The sequence below is a fragment of the Cervus elaphus genome, chromosome 15, assembly GCF_910594005.1.
Source record: "Cervus elaphus chromosome 15, mCerEla1.1, whole genome shotgun sequence".
NCBI classification, from domain to species: Eukaryota; Metazoa; Chordata; class Mammalia; order Artiodactyla; family Cervidae; genus Cervus; species Cervus elaphus.
The window spans coordinates 82,008,038-82,030,251 of record NC_057829.1 but is presented as its reverse complement, the minus strand read 5'-3'; the positions used below and the strand labels follow the sequence as shown (position 1 = coordinate 82,030,251).

At 38.9% G+C, this 22,214-nt stretch overlaps 1 protein-coding gene across 4 annotated transcripts in view; it reads right to left on the bottom strand.

Annotated features, from left to right (window-relative positions):
- INPP5F (inositol polyphosphate-5-phosphatase F) overlaps positions 1–22,214 on the bottom strand; it is an 88,332-nt gene that overhangs the window by 14,396 nt on the left and 51,722 nt on the right. For 2 of the 4 annotated variants that reach the window (XM_043924916.1, XM_043924917.1), the window contains exons 4-13: positions 16,809–16,937; positions 16,418–16,585; positions 16,244–16,300; positions 14,446–14,644; positions 13,636–13,815; positions 12,690–12,757; positions 7,529–7,653; positions 6,409–6,486; positions 5,396–5,516; positions 4,038–4,166 (exon numbers count right to left, since the gene is read on the bottom strand). In XM_043924916.1, coding sequence (XP_043780851.1) covers positions 4,038–4,166; positions 5,396–5,516; positions 6,409–6,486; positions 7,529–7,653; positions 12,690–12,757; positions 13,636–13,815; positions 14,446–14,644; positions 16,244–16,300; positions 16,418–16,585; positions 16,809–16,937 — 1,254 coding nt within the window. Of the gene's footprint in view, positions 1–42; positions 533–4,037; positions 4,167–5,395; positions 5,517–6,408; positions 6,487–7,528; positions 7,654–12,689; positions 12,758–13,635; positions 13,816–14,445; positions 14,645–16,243; positions 16,586–16,808; positions 16,938–22,214 lie in introns of those variants that run through there. The other 2 variants (XM_043924918.1, XM_043924915.1) reach the window with 2 other exon arrangements.

Sequence of the window (22,214 nt, the reverse complement as noted above, 5' to 3'; positions counted from 1 at the left end):
AGAAAAAAAGTCACCTTGACAATTTATGCAAACACAAAAATGTTCCTGAAGTCAATGTGGGTTTTCGATTCAAGACTGGAATTCTATATATAGGCTTTTACAATTTCCAGATAATGTAATTAAAATATCTAGTAGTATTTGACTCAGATCCAAGCATGTCAAACAACTAAACACACTATTGGTGTTATCCACCTTCACAGTTAGATGGTGCGTTAAGGTAAAGCCATTCTTGGCAGTCTGTAGAATATCTAGAATTTATAGGTCAAAACTTATATATAACAAAACAAAAAGATTTTCAAGCCTCCAACTGGTGTGATATTCAAAACACACAAATATCTGATGTGAGAAAATGTGGCCAGTTCCCTAGAGCTTATTACAACAGTATTTAACCTGTGTATGTGGTTGTGTGTAAATACAGACAGAGCAGGTTTCCATACCTTGCTGCACATTACAATCCCTGTAGAATGATCCAATGAAGATTTAATTGTTTTGTTTCTCTTGGTTTTCACAACAAAGGTGTCAGAGCAAGTCCCTAGAGAGGTAGGGAAAGCACAGTCTCTTTTTTCCCCCATCCCAACCCCACTATTTCCATCCAAGGCAATCTTAGAAATAGGCCCTGTCCTAAAAGTGATAATTTAGGAAGAACATGTTGCCAATTGGTTAGGTCATCCACAGAAAATATTAATTTAGCAACAGGAATCTATTATGGAAAAGAGAGACATGAATGCTGCATCCAAAGAATTTTAATATCAAAGGAAAAAAGTATTCCTCTTTGTCCAGCTTTGTATAATTAAAAAGTACCCTTGCATGAGTTTAAGGTGTACAATATATTTTGTGTGTGTATATAGTATTAAGTCACCATGCTGTACTTTAGATCCCCAGAACTCATAAGTGAAATTTTGTACTCTGACCAGTCTCTCCCCATTTACCCCATCCTCTGGTAACCATCAATCTCAGTGTTTCTGTGAGTCTGACTTTTTAAAATTCCACATATAAGTGAGATCGTGCATTATTTTTTTTATTTTGGCTATGCTGCATCTTTGTTGCTGCACGCAGGCTTTCTTTAGTTCCTGTGCACAGACTTCTCTTGCTGGAGAGCATGGGCTCTAGGGGCCAGCGTCAGTAGCTGAGGCACACAGGCTTAGTTGCTTCTATGGCCTGTGGGATTTTCCTCGACCAAGAATTGAACCCTTATCCCCTGCATTGACTGGCAGGCAGATTCTTAACCACTGGACCACCAGGGAAGTTCAGAGATCATGCATTACTTGTCTTTCTCTGTTTGCCTGATTTCACTTTTTCACTTAATACCCTCAAGGTTCATCCATGTTGCTAAAAACGTCAGGATCTCCTTCTTCTTTTAAATAAATAAACTATTTATTTTTGGCTGCGCTAGGTCTACATTGCTATGTGCAGGCTTCCCATTGCAGTGGCTTCTCTGGTGGAGCATGGGCTCTAGGCACCTAGGCTTCAGTAGATGCGATTCACAGGCTCTACCGAGTGGGTTCTGGAGTTGTGGCAAACGGGCTTGGTTCCTCCTTGGCATGTGGGATCTTGGACCAGGATCAAACTTGTATGCTTTGCATTGGCAGGTGGACTCCCTACCACTGGACCACCTGAGAAATCCCAGGACTTTCTTCCTTTTATGGCTGAATATTCCATTATATATATATATATATAAATTTGTATGACTGCTTCCCTTGTCATCATTTTCTTTAGCCATTCATTTGGCATCAGATGCTTAGGTTCTTCCCAGATCTTGACTACCGTGAATAGTGCTACAATGAACAAGAGTACAGGTATTTCTTCCAGATATTGATGTCATTTTCTCTGGATATATATTTATAAAATAGGATTGCTGGATCATACGTTCCATTTTTAATTTTCCATTTTTAATTTTTTGAGGAACTTCCTTACCATTTCCCATAATGGCTATGCCAATTCACATTCCCACCAACAATGTACAAGGGTGAGCTTTTGCTCACCTTGCCTTTTAGATAACAGCCATTCCAACAGGTGATAGCTCACTGTGGTTTTGATTTGCATTTCCCTGAGGATTACTGACACTGAGCACCTTTTTATGTACCTGCTGGCCATTTGTATATCTTCTTTGGAAAGATGTTCAAATCCTTTGCCCATTTTAAAATCAGTTGGGTTTTTTTTTTTTTGCTATTGAGTGACATTACTTCTTTACATATTTTGGATATTAACCCTTTCTCAGACATATGGTTTGCATATGGTTTTCTCCCACTCCATGAGCTGTCTTTTCATTCTGTTGATTACTTATTTTGCTATGCAAAACACTTTTTGTTTGATGTTGTCCCACTTGTTTGTTTTTACTTTTCTTCCTTTTGGTGTCAGTCAGAAAAATTATTGCTAAGACCAATGTCATGAAATGTTTCCCTATGTTTTCTTGTAGGAGTAAAGTTTCAGGTCTTACATTTTAAGTCTTTAACCTATTTCAATTCAATGTTTGTGAATGGTGTCCAGTTTAATTATTTTGCATGTGAATATCTCAGTTTCCCAACACCACTTAGTGAAGAGATTATCGTTTCCCTATTGACTATTCTTGGCTCCCTTGTCCAATTATTAGTTGACTGTACACATGTGGGTTTATTTCTGGGCTCTCAGTTCTATTCCATTGGTCTTTGTGCCTGTTTTTATGCCAGGACCACACTGTGTTGATTACTAAAACTTTGCAATATAGTTTGAAATCAAAAGTAGGATGCATCCAGTTTTGTTCTTTCTCAAGATTGCTTTGGCTGTTAGGGTCTCCTGTGTTTCCAAATCAATCTTAGGACTGTTTTTCCACTCTAGCAGAAAATGCCAATGGGATTTTGATAGAGATTACACTGCATCTGAAGATGGCTTCGGGTAATATTTTAATACAAATTTTTCTAAACATCAACCTGGGCTACCTTCCACTTCTCTGTGCTTTCAATTTCTTTTATCAGTGTCTTAGTTTTTAGTGTGCAGATCCTTTACCTTCTTGTTTAAATTTATTCCTTAGTATTTTATTGTTTTTGATGCTATTATAAATGGGATTGTTTTATTTCTTTTTTAGATAATCTCTATTAGTGTATAGAAACAACTGTTTTTCATAGGTTGATTCTGTATCCTGCAACTTCACTGAATTAATTTATTAGTTCTAACAGTTTTCCGGTGGAATCTTCAAGATTTTATTCAGGATTTTTTATAACAAATGTTTTGAGGTGAACTATTTACCTTGAGGGAAAATAACCATAAACCTGATTTAAACTAATTCAACCACTTCCTACTGCCAACAGAGGGAGTATTTAGTGACCAGTGATTGTATTTACATTTACATTAAATTCTGTGAAGATCAGCTTGGTAGGATCCTCAAAAGACTTTATGTAAAACAATCACAAAAAGATAATAAAACATTTCTTCACCATTTACTGTGTGTCAGGGAATGATCTAAGCTCTAATGTATTAGCTCATATAATCCCACACAACTTTTTTTGAAGTAGGCCTAGAATTATTCCTATTTTATAAATGAAGAGACAGACACAGAGAATTTAAGTGACTTGCCCACAATCATAGAGCTAGTAAGAGGCAGGGTTGGGATTCAAATTTAGAGGAGGCAAATTATACTAAGGACCCAAATCCCACCAACAGACATGTTTTATTTTGTTTGTATAAAGTTTTAGAAACCAACTATTACATATAAAAGTCCAGATTTCCAAACTCCCTTGAAAACTGGGAGCTCTGGCAACACTGGGCCTCTACCCCCATTAGGAAGTAGCAGAACAGCACCTTCCTGAGTCATCGTATGCTCTCTCTCAGGTACACACCGCCCATCTCTCCCTTTAAGCTAATGAGTGGCCAGTTCAAGTCACACGACTTGGCACCTGCAGGAATTTGGAAGTGTGACCCCTGCCTTACCCAAACATTCCAGAGTCAACTACGTAGACCTACCACCTGAAACCCACATGCTTTTCCCTCAAAAACCAAATTGGTTTTAAACCACACCCTGTGTCCCACAGAATGACCCACAGATGCTGGCTACAGATACTTACCTTCAGAGCAGCTGTCCCAGCATACTGTCTGCTAATGGAGTCACCATTGTTGGCCCACATTATCTGATAAATCCGATTGCATTTCACCGGTAATGGCTGCTCTGGGGGCATCACACCTAATTTTTTCAGCTAAAATGAATACATTGGTAGATTAACTGCAGATAAGCCAGGAAACCATAGCATAAAACATATACTGCAGAGAAAGGAAGCATATGCATATACAATTTAGGACCCTTCAGGAAATGTTTTCAGACTTTTTCAAAGTAAAGTACCACTTGAAAGACAGCTTTATGAACTGCTACATCTGAATAAATAGAATAAAAAATTCATACTGTTCTGATGTTATTTTTAATGTGTAGACTCATACTATTGTACCTTTCTTTTAAATTTGGCTATGAAGTGACGCTAACTATCAAAAAATCATATAGAAACAACAACAATATTAATAGTAGCAGAGCAGTAAGTGCTCAGTAAAGGTTAAGTCTGGTGCCATATGCTAACAGCTTTCTAAAATAAATGATCTCATTTATTCCTCATAACAAGTCTATGCAATCAATACTCTTAGTACCCTCGTTTTATGGATGAAAGGAAAGAAGTCTGGAAAGGTTGAGCTCTTTGCATGGGGTCAACATCTAGTATGTGGTAGGGCCAGAGCTTGATCACCAAAACCTAGCTGCTTCAATGCAATAGAAGAAGACTTCCTCTAAGGATAGTCACAAGGCTCTATCAGGAAAACAAAACAAAACACCATGCTAGGAATATCAACCTTGGGAATTCATTACCCAGGTGTTGGAAGGATGAAAGATCTAAAAGGAGACACAGAGGTAAGAGATATAATAACTACAGGAAACAGTTGCCACCAGGAGGGTTGGGGCACAAAGGGAAGAGGCTGGTTCTGTGATGCCAAAGGACTCACAGCCCCAGAGAGGGTACTGATGATGGGAATGTAACACAGGTGAACAAACTTGTCCCTTTTCCCTCCTTCAGACTCATAGTCTTCCTTGAAAGCCCCTACTGGCAGAGCCTGACATGGAAGCAGGTGGTCGAGCAGAAAGGTGGTGTGCAGACCCCATGCCCCAAGAACAGGCGAGAGGGTGTGTAGCTGAGAGAAAAAAGTAAATGACTACACAGTGCCACCCACTACATTATTAAATTTTGAGCCTCACGTTTTTGAAATGAGTACTTAAGAAAGCACCACCTGATTCAACTGATTTCTAGCAAAGGTTGTACTTTCCAGGTTTTAAAGCGACAAGAATGGTTGCATGCTGTAAATGTTCTATGGCAGGAAGATTTTAGCTACTGTTTACAAGTGAAAAAATTATAAATGAATATTTACAATCCAGTGGACTCCAAATTACCTGTTGTTCCATGACCACTCGTGCAATGGCCGCTTGGACCACATTGGTGCGATCCAGGCAGTCCATGCAATTAACACGAAAAATCCCTTCTTGTTTACATATTACTCCAGCTTGATCAACCCTTTTCAAAAACAGTATGGAATTACTTTACAATAGGAAATACTTAAAAAGTTTTCAAAACCAACAATTCTTTACAGTATAATGATAACAACAGCAACACTGGTTATCTATTTGCTTGGAATATCATGTGGCAGGCATTACTGCGACCTTTGTAGACTTTATTGTTAATTTATACAATAACCTGACAAGGAAGATATTACCCTCATTTTGAAAAAACAAAAAACTGAGATGCAGAGTGATTTTCCTGAGTCATACAAGTACTAGGCAGAGCTGACACAAACCCCAGCTATGCTTTTCTACACATTTAAAACCAGAAGGCACTTTAAAACAACATCCTGTTCCCTGCTTTTTTCCTTCAAGCAGAAATGCATCTAAATGAGCTTGTACAGACTAATTCACTCTACCACCTAGGGTGGAATCATGAAGCTTGCCTGACTCATCTAATTCCTCTGGCCACCTGTGGCCTTAAAATCTAATCAAATGTTCTCTTCTGTCCTTTGAGCCAATTTCTCCTTCCTACTCCTCCCTCCTCCTTCTCTTTCCTCTCCAACAGTTTTTAAATGTCTCAAAACTGAGACCAAATACCTCTAAGCTTTCCTTCCCATGTTAGGGACCAAGAAGAAATGTAGAGGACAGAGCATTAGAAGGAATTAAATAACAGTCATAGAGCACTTTGCTCCATTTTGCCAATCATCTGACACCTTCTTCCTGTTCAAAGCTAACAATACCTAACAACTAATACTTTTGAAAAGGAGAATAGGAATCTGGAAGTGAAACAAGAAAAACAAAAATTCTTTCCCAGCCTATTATTTTAATGCTTACTGGTACTAGACAAGAACATATGATTCGACAGACCAAGAGTTTGTCAAACTGATTTCTTATGAAATACCTACCAACACCACTTCATGTCAAGAATAATGTCATGAATGGCATCTGTTAGTGTTTGGACATTCTCAAACTTCATTCCTCTGCTAAAATACATGCCAAAAGAAAGAAAAACATCTTTAAGAATATTTTTTAAGCTTAAGATATGATATCTAAGATTGCTTGGAAAAATTAAAATTATTACTGTAAATATGAGATTAATACTATTTTAAATTATATGGGAAATTATATAAATATTTACAAGTAATCTGCATTATGAAAGAAAATATGCTTAAGAATACACTGAAACACATCGCAGCCCCCGGAAGCTTCTTTCCCCACCAAAGTTTTCAATACCTAGGTAAACAAGCCAAAACTAGAGCCAGGCTTACGACAAAAGAAATGTGCTTTCAGAACACACACGAGCTAAAACTACCAGCAACACGATCGTTGCTTTCCAGAAACCAGTGAACTTATCCCAAGGGAGAGCATTATTACTAACAGAGTATGAAGACGAGCCAGCAGGATGAGTTTTAAGTAAGGGAACGCTATTACTTCTGCCAGGCTCAAACTCAAGCAGAAAGAAAAAGCTCCATTAATTAAGTGAAGGATAAAAGGAAAAAAGGAACTCTAAGTCTTGAAGTCATTTTGGAACAAAAAGACTGAATATTTCAGGAAGAATTAACTTTTATTAATTTTTAGGCAAAATAAAACCAATATGAAAATGGAACTAAGAAATGATCATCCTCTCCTTTCTAACAATGAGAACAAGATTTTCTTCCCAATAAAAAAGAGAAGAAAAACTAAGGTCTCTGTGGCAGCAACTACTACACATACTGGACCTGATCAAAACTCATCTCAGGAAGCCATCTTTTTTTTTCTCTTTCTTTTTTTTAAATTATGAAAGTATGATAACACATTTACAGGAGACTTGGAAAATACAGAACAAAGTTACATACAGTTCTACTATACATTACAATTCTTTTAAGTAGAGAAATTAAGATTTTTATTTGGAGTTTCAATATCAAACTCTCAAAAATTAATAGAATGAATAGACAGAAAAGTAGAAGGATACAGTTGCCCTGAAAAGCACTATGAACCAATTCAATATAATTAAGATTTATGCAATTTTTCAGGAAGCCGTCTTACCAGTGCTCATGGAAATCAAATGAAACATAGGTGAGGTGTGAGTTGTTAAAGAGCAACACTTGCTTCAGGTAAGCATCACCAATTATTTTCTCTCTTCCTGCCTGGTCTACCAAATTAATAATAACCTGTGAGTGGGGAAAAACAAAAAGTTCAGTTAATCAGACCTGAGACTCATGATTTTCACTGAATTTATTTAGAGTTATGTTTTAGAAATATTTTGTACCCAGACTTAGAAATTAATCCACTCAAGCATCAGTTTTTTCCCCTATAAAATTAGATTTTCATTTGTTACACTTAGGTTTATGAGAATTTACATCAATGGCAAGAATAGTTTTACACATTATATACATGCAATAAACCTGTTAGAATACATAATGAAAACAAGTTCCTTTATGATAGATATTTTAAATCTCTAGAATAATTTTTAAAGAAATATACAAGACCTACATGTTAGACACTACGAAACGTTGCTGAAACACATAAAAGAAAACCTGAGTAAATGGAGAAAGACACCATGGTGCCGGATGGCAAGATTCAATATTGTAAAGATGTCAGGGCTCCCCAGGTTAATCTACACACTCAACAATTCCAGTCAAAATTTGAACAGGATCTTTGCACAGACTTGGCAAGTTAATTCTAAAGTTTTTCTGGAAAAGTAAATAATATGGGAAAATTTTTGAAAACCAATAAAGGACTTGTCTCACTGAAGAGCAAAACATAAGTTAAATCTAGTGATTAAAACTATGGTATGAGTGCAGAAAAATGAACGACTCAACAGAACAAGACAGATGGCCAAGACAGACCTATGAACACAGAGGAATCTAAGCTACGATGATATCATTCGCAGAGAATATAGACTATACTATACACAGACTATACTGTAGATACTATATATTACTATACTATAATATACTATAGTGGCATACTATAAGTGATAATGGGATAACTGTCTATTTACATGGGGGGGACTTAAGTTAGCCCCTTCATTATATATAAAAGAAATTCTAGATGCATTAATGATCTAAATATTTTTTCAAGCTATAAAAAAGCAAGAAGAATGTTGGCATGATTTTTCCCTAGGATGTCACAGGACTTTCCAAGCATAATAAAAATCAGAGAGCATAAAGAAAAAGATGGACAGATGTGACAATATGAACATTTAAAACCTCTGTGTACCAAATGACAGTATAAGCAAACATTAAGAAAAATAGAGGACTACCTAGCAGAATATACCTGCAACACAAAAACCATTAAAATATAGAGTGCTATAAATTCAGTAAGAAAAATACAGGTAAGGGATTCAGAAGATATTCAGAAGAGAAAATAGACAAATAGCCAATATACATGAGATTTGCAACTTTGTTAATAATGATATGTAAATTTTAAAACAGAAAACCAGTTTTAATCTATAGACAGGCAAAAACTGAATACTACATATGGACAGCATGGTGAATATGTGGAGAAATGGGTACCAGCTCTCGCTGCTGAGAGTATAAACTGGAATGATCTTTTTGGAAGCAACTAAGTGGTGGGTATCAACCTAAAGTTAATCTAATGTGTGATCCCTTGGACTGCAAAGAGATCAAACCAATCAATCGTAAAGGAAATCAGCTCTGAACATTCATTGGAAGGACTGATGCTGAAGCTCCAATACTCTGGCCACCTGATGTGAAGAACTGACTCATCGGAAAATACCCTGATGCTGGGAAAGATTGAAGATAGGAGGAGAAGGGGACAACAGAGGATGAGAGGGATGGCATTACCAACTTGATGTACATGAGTTTGAGCAAGCTCCGGGAGTTGGTGATGGACAGGGATGCCTGGCGTGCTGCAATCTATGGGGTCGCAAAGAGTCGGACACAACTGAGCAACTGAACTGAATGTTTGATCCAGCCATATCATTTCTAAAAATTCAGTCTATAAAGCACATACATATTTCAAAATGTGTAAAAGATGTTCTCTGGGGAATTTTAGAAGAGCAAGCAGAAACTATATCCTAAAGGTCCACCAATGGAGAACTGGTTGAATAATAGCCATCAGCTACTATGTGAAAATAGTTGCAGAACAGTGTATATGGTATAGCTTATAGCCTTCTTTTGACTTAAATTTCGAATGCAAATATATGCATGTGTCAAGATGTTTCTTTGCTGCAAATAACAAATCCCTGACTCAAATCTCATGACAGAAGTCTGTTCTGAACCTCAGAAGTCTGGAGGTTGCATGGTTCTGGAACTTCTTTATTCAGTAGTTACCAATACCAGCTCTTTTGTTCTACCATCTTTCACGTATTAATCAATCCTCAAGCTAATGAACTAGCCTGGATAAAGCTGCAGCAGTTACCAGTCAAATCCAGACACAACCACCACAGACGGACTGTGGGTTCCTGCATCTCTTTTTACATACCTCAGTATTACTTCAATTTTTATAACAATTAGGTGTTACCACTGTAAGTAGGTGATACTACTTATCGGCTCTATTGAGCTTAATCGTGTCTGACTCTTTTTAGCCCCACGGACTATAGTCTGCCAAGCTCCCCTGTCGATGGGATTTTCCAGGCAGGAATACTGGAGTGCACTGCCATTCATTTCCTCCTCCAGGGGATTTTTTGGCACTTGACTCAGGGTTCAAAACCGCATTTCTTGTTTGGCAGGTGGGTTCTTTACCACCAGAGCCACCTGGGAAGCCCACAATACTACTTTAACTACACATACTGCGGATACATGACATTTTTTTCAGATTGTAAAAAATTCAAATGTGGATAAGGTCACATCCTTCCTGAGCACACCTAGTCCACAGCTTTCCCTGAAGGTAACTCCTGCTACAAGTCTGAAGTGTACCCTTTCAGGTCACCTAAGCACGTCCCTTAAAAAATGTGCATGCCATATGTAGGTGAGAACACACATATATATGGAAGAGAACTGCATATGTATAAACGGCACAGTTTTGTTTTGTGGAATTTTTAAGTGGTAACACGCCATATGCTGTTATATAGTTTTCCTCTCACTCCACTATATGATTTTAAGATATTTTCACATTAGTACACACAGATACATCTTATCATTTTTAACTATTTGTATTCGACATTTTAGATATGCTGTACTTTATCCACTGAATGCCTAATGAACAATTAGGGTTTTTTAAATGCTGCAATAAAGGAGGTTTACACATGCCTCCTTGATTAAACATGTTTCTCTCAGGGAGATTTAAGTTTTTTGTTTAATTTGTATTAGAGTTATGGCTGCTCCACATCCTCGAGAAAACTTGTATTTTCATCTTTTTTATTTTAGTTATCCTCGTGTGTGAGTGGTGGTTTTAGTTTGCATTTTCCCAATGATTAACAAAGTGGAGTACCTTTTCCTGTTTATTGTACTTGGACTATCCTTTGTCATGTAGAATCTGCTCAGGTCTTTTGTGCAGTTTTCTTTTGGGTTGTACACCTTTTATGAATTTGAAGGCATTCTTAATGTACTCTAGATATAAGCCCTTTGTCATATATATGTCTTCTGCAACTTTCTGAATTGCCTTTCCATTCTCTTAATGGTGCTTTTTAATAATCAAAAATTTCTTTATTTTAGTAAAGTCAAATTACCAATTTTTCATTATGGTTGGTACTTTTAAAATCTCATTTTATTTTAATAAATAATATACCACTTGTAGTGTTTTAATATTGAAAATATATGATAATTCAATAAAGTTTTCATAAAAATCAAAATTTAGTAAAGTCTACTTTTTTATTACAGTTAGTTCTTTTAAAACCTTGTCTAAGATTCAAGGTCAAAAGATGGTCTAAATGCAATATTTTCCTTTAAAAGGCTTATTGCTTAACCTTTCATATTTAGATCCATATCTATCTGGAACTGATTTCTGTATATGGCATGCAGGGCCAAAAAGCAAATTATTATACTAACAGGATAAGCATATTTCATTTTGATTGATAATACCACTCAAAAGTGGCCACAGCAATTTATGCTCCTCCCAGCGAAGTGCTGCTGCTGTTCAGTTGCTAAATCATATTCAACTCTTTGCAACCGCGTGGACTGCAGCACGCCAGGCTTCCTTGTCCTTCTCTAGCTCTCGGAGTTTGCTCTAATTCATGTCCACTGAGATGGTGATGTCATCCAACCATCTCATCCTCTCTTGCCCACTTCTCTTGCCCTCAATCTTTCCCAGCATCAGGGACTTTTGCAATGAGTCAGCTCTTCACATCAGTTGGCCAAAGTACTGGAGCTTCAGCATCAGTCCTTCTAATGAATATTCAGGACTGATTTCCTGTAGGATTGATTGGTTTGACCTCCAGCAATGGGTGGCAGTTCTCATTTCCCCAGTTAACCTGCCTTTATTTCTTCTTTTCACACTTTATATAATTGTTTCCAAAGTGAGGATTCCCTTTTTATTTCCCTGCTGGGACGGTCTTTGGGACTGCAAAACATTTATATATTAATTTTGCAAGAACTAAAGTCTATTCAATATTGAGTCCTTCCGTCCAGGAACATGGTATTGTCTCTCCGTTTATTCAGGTTTTCTTCTATGTTCTCCAGTAGACTTCCCCTCCCAAAACCCCCCTCCCCTCATATATATGTTATCTTTTTTTGTATGTTCAATAGATTTTAGGCTATATCTTCCTGTTTGTGCTGTGGTTATAAAAATGCATCCCATGGCATTATACCTTCAGACTGGTCACTGCTAATAGATAAGAAGAGTCACAGATGATTCTATGTTAATCTATATGAAATCTGGTCATCTTGTTGAAATTGTATTCACCCAACAGTTCTCAAATGATTTTGGTTTATATGCTCACATATCTACATATTGACTGTATGAATACATAAGAAAGGTTTGCAGAGAAGAAAAGATACTGAAGGATATTCCTAATTGTTACCTCAAAAGGTGGACCTAAAAGATGCTTTTCATATCTTACTGTAGATATATCTCAGATTGTGATAACTGATAGTAGACTAATCTCATCTAAAAACAGTCTAAAATAGCTGACTCAATAATTGTTAAAGAATACTAAGAATACTCTTAGCTTATGTGTTTCTTAACTTCATGACAAATGCCATTTTACTTCATTATGAGCTGTATGTTGTTATCTTCATTAAACAGATGCACAACCATTTCTAAAAATATGAAGGAGCACTTATTACTACCGATGAAATCCCACCTGTTTTTTGTAAATTTTCAGTTGTTCTTCGAAATGGGCACAGAAATAGGCAACCGTGTCCTTTTCACCTACAAAGAAGTGATACAAAATCTATTTTTCCTTCCCATGTTTAAGACAGAGCTTAGTGTCTATTCCATCTTTACTCTTCCTTTAAACACTAACAGCCCAAATGTAACTAAGAATGTCTAAAACTAGTATTTTAAAATGAAATGCTAAGCTGAAGATTTGATTTCTCTTTTTTCCCCAATTAGACTAAACTGAAACATACTGAAGATGACAACTATGAAACCATGGCATTTATTTATATATTCAACCGACTTGTCAGAAAAGGTTTCATGTAGTTTATAATAAATTAATAAAAAGCCCTTAAAGCAATATTAAAAATTAAAGTTTGCTGAAGTCTCATAAATATGAATTAAGTTTTGAGTGAAAAATATTCTGTAAACAATTTTAAAATCAGCCCCTTTGAGTAATCTAATTAGATTAATATGATTTAGCTATTCCAGTTAAAATATTTGAAGAAATTAAATCCTTAATATTTCAAACAACAAACCTTTCACAGAAAACATCTGAAAAGAGATTCTACCTATTCTGCGAAGACACTATCTCGTTGAGGTATTTCCTGCTATATACTGGCTATATTTACACTTTTCCAAAATTAAGCATTGTAATAAAGTATTCTTCAAAGAAACAACAAATTAAAATCTGTGAAATAAGCTATGTGATGTTCTACTTTGCAATTTTTTATTGTTAATTACTTAAATTGTCAGCAACCACTATTATTAATGCTTTTGAGATTATTATATCACTATTAAATCTCAGTGTACCAGCTACTGTCTTAAATGAACTATCTGGCAAAATAAATCCAAACCTATGAAGTATCTAGGATTTTAAAAACATCTCCTCTGAAATCATCGTTTGCAAACCAAATAACTGACAGGCTTACTTCTGTCCAGCCGAGGTCTTGGATTGTATCTATACCCAACCTGACTCCAGAAGACCGGCACAGAGCCTCGTGTCTGAATAAACGACAGAGTGTGATTATGCACATGAATTAACTGCTCAGTCTCCACATAATTTGCAACATTTCCATTTTTATCCACTCCTCTTCGCTTATAACGCATTCCTAAAAAAAAAAAATTAAAACAGCAAAAATTTTAAAAATTAGTCTGGTTTGGGGGAGAATGGATACATGTATATGGATGACCAAGTCCCTTTGCCATTCACCTGAAACTATCATAATAACTGTTAATTGGCTACAGCCCGATACCAAATAAAAAGTTTTTTAAAAAATTTGTGTCTTTCAGGATAGCCTTGGGGATCTAACATGCAACTGTTAGGCAGCACAGTATCAACTTACCCCAAATCATTCCTGTATTCACCAGTGTTTTTTAAAAGTTGAAGCTGAGATAATGCCTGTGAACTGAAAGAGGACGGTTTTCCCAAAGGTGCTCGCACTAAGGATTTATTACAGTGATATAGGCTGTCAGTAGGAACAATGGTATTTAGAAGCACATCCCAAGTGACTTTCTGCTCTTTTCCACAATATACCTCCTTTTCTTTCCCCTTTTGTTAACACTCTCCCATTCACTTCTCTCCAAGAAATTGGTCCCCAATTACACCACACTATTGAGAGTCACTGAGCACTTTGAAGCTGTTTCTCCAAATCCATTATTGCCATTAGCATTTCAATTCATCTGCAAGGCTCCATTCTCGCCTGGATCTGATTTGCACACTATTACAGCCCGCCACCTACCTGCTCTGTGTCTACTTCGGCGTGAAATGAGAGCCACTAGAAATCGTGGGTGAATGTCATCTACACAGGTGGACTCCTGAGGCGGGGTCTCTGGGCTGCTTTTCTCATCATCAGATGACTCATTATAATTAACCACAAGCTCTTCAATCTGCACAAAACCTTGGATGATGGGGATGATCCAAAAGTCCACATCTCGTGTCTGAAAATAATATGAACACCATGTTACTTCTATTCTGTACAGAACTGCTACTTCCTTATTCCAAGCAGTGGACATCACAAACTTGCTAGCTTATTAGAAGCAGAAACCTTCCATTCTTTAACCATATTTTCTGCTTACTGGAGAACACTGAGGAAAGAAGGGAGGGATGGGGCAGAGCCTTTCATTTCCTTTATGGTGGTCATTCAAGAAGAGCTGCCTGAGAGGGACCAGAGCATAGGAGCTAGATGGCTGGGTACAAATACAGGCACCACCACTTACTCCCTCACTCAGGAGAAAGACTTAACCTCTCCAGGCCTCCAGACATTCTGCTTTGTGAAATAAGACAACAACCTCATAAGGTTACTGTGAAGGTTAAACGAGTAAAATCTAAAATGCGTGCCTGCTTATAGTAAGGATTTAACAAATGTAGCCAATACGGTTATTCCTGTTGGTATAAAAAAAGATATAGCTTAAAGGTTGCTTTTCAACTCACAATTGTATTAAGCCTTTAGTAAAACCAACTTTGATCACTTAGTTATGAAACACAAAGGTCTATTCTACTTTCTAGTTTAGACAAAGTCTTGCTTTGTGCCCAGCTAAAATCTAAGCAGTCAATGAACCAAAAAAAATCATTTCCATAAATATTTTAAAAAGTCATCCAATGTAATTAGGTAAGTATTAATTAATTATCTCCTCTTAGTCTTTGAGACTAAGAATACTCAGAGAATTTCTCAACTGACTGTATCTGGGGATAGTAAAGGATGAAAAGTGCTCCAGAGAAGTTGTTCTTTGTCCCTCTTTCTCCCCTGTCTCCATATCTGTATCTACCCTTGATACAGATCTCAGCATCAACTTCAAATCCACCCCTTTTTTTCACAACCATATCTTCCAAGTCCCCTCACAGTTCTGTTTTATGGAGCCTGTAGACAGGATCTCAGGAAGGTGATTAGAGTTGAAAACAGTGAGGCGAAGAATCTATCCACATTCATTATTTTCATTACCATTCTCATTATTTGTAATTTTGTTCCAGCAATAAATGCAAATGAGGAAACAGGAACATTTAATCACTGGGATTCCCTAGCGGCTCAGACAGTAAAAGAGTCTGCCTGCATGCAATGCAGGAGATCTAGGTTTGATCCCTGGGTCATGAAGATCCTCTGGAGAAGGAAATGGCAACCCACTCCAGTATTTTTGCCTGGAAAATCCAACGGATGGAGGAACCTGGCAGGCTACAGTCCATGGGGTCACAGAGTTGGACATAACTGAGCAACTTCACTTCACTATCTCACTAAAGGAAAACTGGGCTTCAACATTTCCAATGGATAAAAACAAAATATCTTTTAGAGGAACTCTATGGATATTAGTTCCATAGCTTTAAATTATGAATGTCCTATGGGAACCTGCTAAAAAGATAAGTCTATGGCCATACAGTTGAATTGTGAACCACCTTAAAACAGTACCTTGGTTTTCCCTAGCTAAATGATTCCCATTCTACAGGGTAAAACATTATGTGAGTTTTTAAATTTCTTTTAGTACAACTTAAAAATACTTGCTTAACAATTATAACTACCTTAGAATATTTCAGAAACAACTACTCACACCAATCTCAGTAAGGTCTTGTATCATATATTTATTCCAAAAAAATCGGTCATCAACCTGAAAAAGGTAGAAAACAAATAGGTCAGAAACATGTTGTTTTAGTTTTCCCACAGAGGCCAAACAGGTCCATAAATTGCTCTGGGGGCAAACCCTGCTCTGAGATGTGAGGTGTACCTTTTGCCAGAGGGGACGGGGGTCCTTCTCTCCAGCATTTTGCCTCTGCACAGAATTGGTCAGGTCATAGGTCAAGCTATAGTAAAAGGATTCTGAGTCCATGAACATCTTCAGCAACTCCTCAAGTAATCTTCTCTCCAGCTTCTCCTTTTCTTTACTTTCCTTAACCTATAAGAAATGTATCTACTATTACTGCAGAATTAAATGCAAGGCATTATGTGGATACCACACAACTCCCTAGGAGAAAAGTGAAAAATAATCCCAAGGATATGCAGAGACAGTGCTTTAAGATGATGAGTAGTCTGAAAATAAGTCTCGTAGCAGGAAAGTCGCCCCTCCATTTAAAACTAATCAAAGATGAATTCCAAGCCCATATCAATCAAACTCTTACTTTCTTTTTATTAGGAGCAGACACATTGGATTTAATATGCGTAAAGGTCTTCAGTAGAAACTTTGAGTCATCAGGAGATGGTATAATCTTCTCTGGTTTGTTAATTCCAAAATGATGCTTCTTACAGAGCTACATAATTAGGAAGAGAAAGAGAATTCATTATTACTAATATCTGCTTGCTAAATGTTCTAGCATGAGTGCACAAGTGTAGCTACTGCTCAAGCATCGTGGTTAAAACCTCAAGAGCAAGGAAAATGACCAAGTAGTCCACTGATACTAGAAAACACAGCTGTGGTTTCAAGGATTAGAAAGCTACAGCAGAGCGCAAGCCAAAAATACAGGGCAGGATATACTTAGGGGTTATAGTAAGCTCTTATCTAATATAACTGAAGGATTAAATGCTCTGGTTGGGGTTCATTAATGCTTTAAAAACTGGCATCTGAGATTTCCCAGATGGCTCAGTGGCAAAGAATCTGCCCGCCAATGCAGGAGCCTCAGGAGGCTCCTGAGTGGAGAAGCTCCCCTATAGGAGGGCATGGCAACCCACTCCAGTATACTTGCCATGGATAATCCTATGGACAGGGGAGGCTGGCGGGCTACAGTCCATGGGGTTGCAAAGAGGTGGACACGACTGAAGCGAATTGAGCACGTACAGGCACACAAGATTAAAATTACTGCAACATACACATTTTCTAGGCTCTAGGAACATTTCTTTACAGCAATCTGTGCTAAACATTAGTGCTAGTTAATGGAGTGTTTGGGGTGAGAAGATGTCAAGAGTCTGCTCTATTAGGAATCTTAAAATCTGGACATTTCAACTACTCTTTCCCCTTCTATCCTCACACACACTGATGAAATCAACATAAAAACACATCCGTTGGGTCCAGAGATTAAATTTGGAGAACCAAAAAGTTGGAGCCGCAGGAAATGAGCAGTCTAACCCACAAAGGTGAGGAAGAGGATGGAAAGGTTTAGACAAGAGAAAGGCACAAAGGTTCTAGAGACGACCATCGGGTTAGAGTTGAGCATTTTACATATAATTTCATGTGACTCAACACATAAACCAAACATTCTGAAGGGGACACATGGATTCTATTACTCATATGCAGACTAACTCCAGTTTTTCAACACACTGGTTTTATTGCCGTGCTAAGTGGCAGAACCCTGTTAGGAGGTAACATTTACTATATGCTTATTATTAGTAGTGTCTTACTAACAAAATCCAACCAGTCCATCCTAAAGGAGATCAGTCCTGGGTGTTCATTGGAAGGACTGATGCTGAAGCTGAAACTCCAATACTTTGACTACCTCGTGCGAAGAGCTGACTCACTGGAAAAGACCCTGATGCTGGGAGGGATTGGGGGCAAGAGGAGAAGGGGACGACAGAGGATGAGATGGCTGGATGGCATCACCAACTCGATGGACATGAGTTTGAGTAAACTCCGGGAGTTGGTGATGGACAGGGAAGCCTGGCGTGCTGCGATTCATGGGGTCGCAAAGAGTCGGACACGACTGAGCAACTGAACTGAACTTACAAAGTAACTATTACTAGATAATAAACAGGATGAGAAAAACAAGGAGAGCAAAAACTAGTCCCAGTTTTTTCTTTTTCTTTAATTATTAATTATTTACTTTTGGCTGTGCTGGGTCTTCACTGCTGTATTGGGGGTGGGGGGGGGGGCGGTGGTACTGTCTCTAGTTGCAGTGAGCTGGGCCTACTCTAGTTGTGGTGCACAGGTTTCTCATTGTGGTGACTTCTCTTGTTGCAGAGCACAGGCTCATCCCAGACCAGGGATTGAATCTGTGTCCCCTGCAATGAAAAGCGAATTCTTAACCACTGGACCACCAGAGAAGCCCTAGTTCAAGTTCTGATAGTAAATTATCCTTTTAAAAAAGGAAGGAGGCTGTTCTGGTCAAATTGGAAGTGGAAACTGATAACTGAACCAAGAGTTTAGACGTAATGCAATCTTATGGGTTTTATGTCTTTTTAAAGCTCTGGTTATCAAACACTCAATTTACATGGGTTTCACAACATGACTACAACTTTACACTCCTCCTGGCCTACCAAGGGAAGACAAGGGAACCAAAGGGCAAGTAAAAAAGATCTAGAGTCATCCTGCTGAAACCCGAACTAACTTAAATTTTCCTCCAAGGGTTTCCTGGGTGGCTCAGAGGTAAAGAATACCTGCAAAGCAGGAGCCACAGCAGATTCTGGTTTGATCCCGGGGTCAGGAAGATCCCCAGGAGGAGGGAATGGCAATCCACTCCAGTATTCTTGCCTGGAGAATCCCATGGACAGAGGAGACTGGAGGGCTACAGTCCATGGGGTCCCAAAGAGTCGAACACGACTGAAGCAACTCAGCACACACACAAGCAAAACTAACCAGATCATGACATGATGGGGAAGGAGAGAGAATCAAGAATATGGATGTTGCTCCAGCAATTCTCTGTTCCCTTCTTTCTGCCTGATCACTCAACCAGCACAGAAACACACTGGTATTTCTCTCCTCTAACACCTTCCTGTGCCAGCTAGGATCCTACTTCTTTATAAACCTCACTGCCTCCAATTCCTCTCCTCCTGTTCTCTCCCCAGCCCACTGCAACTTGGCTTTGGCCCCCACCACTCCACCTTAACCTATCTTCAGTGTGACCCATGTGGTCTCCTTGGCTAAACACAATGGTGGGTTCCTGGTCCTCATCTTAACTGCTCAGTAGCATCTGACACAGCTCCTCTGTCCCTCATCCTCTCTGATACACTGTCTCACCTGACTTCCACTGGTACTCTTTACCTTTTTTACTGGTTCCTTCCCAACCATTTCACTTCCTAACGTCTTGGCACCTCCAGATTCAGTCCTGTCTGCATTCACTTTCTCAGCGATTTCGTCCAGTCTCCTGGCTTCAAATACCATCGACACACCAGTCCTTCCCTCTCAACGGTATATTTCTAGCCCTGCTCTTCTCCCAAATTCTAGAATCACAAGTGCCAACATTTCCATTCCGATTTCCATCAGGCACCTCACACTCAACACATCCAAAACTAGACCCTCATCTTCCCTCCCCTGCCTTTATCTCCTGTGGCTCTCTTCCCTTTGCTTACTCCACTCCACCCACATCAGCTACCTGCTGTTCCCCACACGTCAGGGCTACTTCCACCTCAGGGCCTTTGTTCTAGCTGTTCATCCTCTTCCCAAATGTCATTCAGTCGCTCAGTCGTGTCCGACTCCTTGCAACCTCGTGGACTGCAGCATGCCAGGTTTCCCTGTCCTTCAGTATCTCCCAGAGTTTGCTCAAACTCATGTCCATTGAGTCGGTGATGCCCTCCAGATATCTCCCGAGACATCTCACCATAATCGCCACCCCTGGCACTCCACCCACCACTCATACTGCACTCAATTTTTATTTCCCATAGCGTTGATTACTTTTCAACATAAGACATAACATAATCATGTTAATGTTTATTGCCTGCCCACGTTCACCAGAGACCTTTGCTTTACTGACTCATCTCTCCAGGGGCCTTAGCAGCACCTGGTACAGGAGGTCACAAAAGAAAACCTTTGTTAAATGAATGAATGGGCTCTGAGGTTACAAATGTGAAGTGGTAAACTCCAGATTCACACACAGGTCAGAAGAGCAGTCTTGGTAAACCATCACTTCCCTTCTTCCATGAATACACCTCACACCCATTTGACGTTGGTTAGCACAGAATTCCTGGGACAGCCAAGAAGCTCTGTTAGTCCCCTGTTGCTGCTGCACCCTCTTTTTAAAAAAAAAAAAAATCTGAAAACATGCCTCAAACCTAGTTATAAGTTATTACAATTTTAATATTTTAACAGAATATTATGCACCTGTCAGATACAGTTATTCCTTAAGAGCATTCAAGCCAGCAAGATTTTCCCCCAGGAATACATCAAAGATGATTCTAAATATCTAGCTATTCTAAAGTAATCTTGTAGCAGCACACCTAGCCTGCACCCACACACTCCTCATTTGCAAAAGGACGGGAGTTGTTTTTCTCTGCAAGGCTAGCTTCCCACTGTCTCCCCTTAAGGATTAGCACCTTGTCCTGTCATTCACTCCCCTTTACTCTATTTCAAACTCTCTCTACTAGCCCCTTTCCTACCACCTTTTAACACTACTGAAGTTTACTGAATCTTTTTTTTTTTTAATCATTCCTCAACCCTGAAATCTCTGTGCCATAGTCCTTGGAACTGTGAGGATGCTAGTCTGATTGGGGTAGATCAAAGAGTGACGGCCCAATGCAATTCCTGAGGCAGAGTGAAACAAGGACCCCCCCCCCCCCCACTCTGAAAAGGACAAGTCAAAGAATGTGGCAATAATGATCACTTCCTGCTGTCTCTTCCTCTGGTCCCCATGAAACCCATCTCTCTGGGCTCTTACCAGACCTCTGACTGTTCCTTCTCTGTCTAGCATCTCTATCTCTCAACATGATGGTGGTTCCTGATGTTCCATCCTTAGTTCTCTACCCATCCTTCATGTTCTGCTGAGAACATTTCATCCTCTATCCCCTGGAGAAGGGAATGGGAACCCACTGCAATATTCCTGCCTGGAGATCCCATGGACAGAGAAGCCTGGTGAGCTACAGTCCGTGGGGTCGAAAAGAGTTGGACACGACTCAGCGACTAACACACACACACAACCTCATTTTAACTCCTACTATGTTTAACTCCACTTTTCTAACTCCACTCTTTTGCTCTGAGCTCATGACCCAAAAATACATTTCCCCACTATTGGCACTAGTCTCTCAAATTCAGCATCTCCAAAACTCAACAACGCCAATTCCCACATCTTGTTCCTTCTCCCGTATGCCCTATCCCAGGCAATACCACCAACTAACTGTACAACTTAAGCAAGAAATCTTCGAGTCATCTTCCTTTACTCTCCCTGACAAAGTCTCTTCTATCAACCCCAACTATTTCATGCTGATTGCTATTGTGTTAATTCAGATCCATATCTTTTGCCTAAACCATTGCTTCTCAAGGGAGGTGCTGCTGGCTTAACAGACTGAAGAGTTCTTTTATGCACAATCATCCCACTTAGAGCAGAAAACCTAACAGCCACCTTTCATGAACTGAGGAGTCCACTCCAGCACCAGGCTTCAAGTACTGAACAGGGTTCCAGGCTTCCGTTTAGTTCCCTCTATTGTGTAGACATGGCCTGGAGAAGGGAATGGTTACCCACTCCAGTACATTCTTGCCGAGAGAATCCCATGGACAGAGGAGCCTGGTGGGCTACAGTCCATGGGGTCGCAAAGAGTCGCGCAAGACTGAGTGACTAACACTTTCACTTTTTTTCACTGTATAGGGACCAAATCTCCATCCACCACTGCCTGCTTATGGATCCAGAACCTAGGAGGCCTATGGCCTCTATTTGACCTACTATTCCATT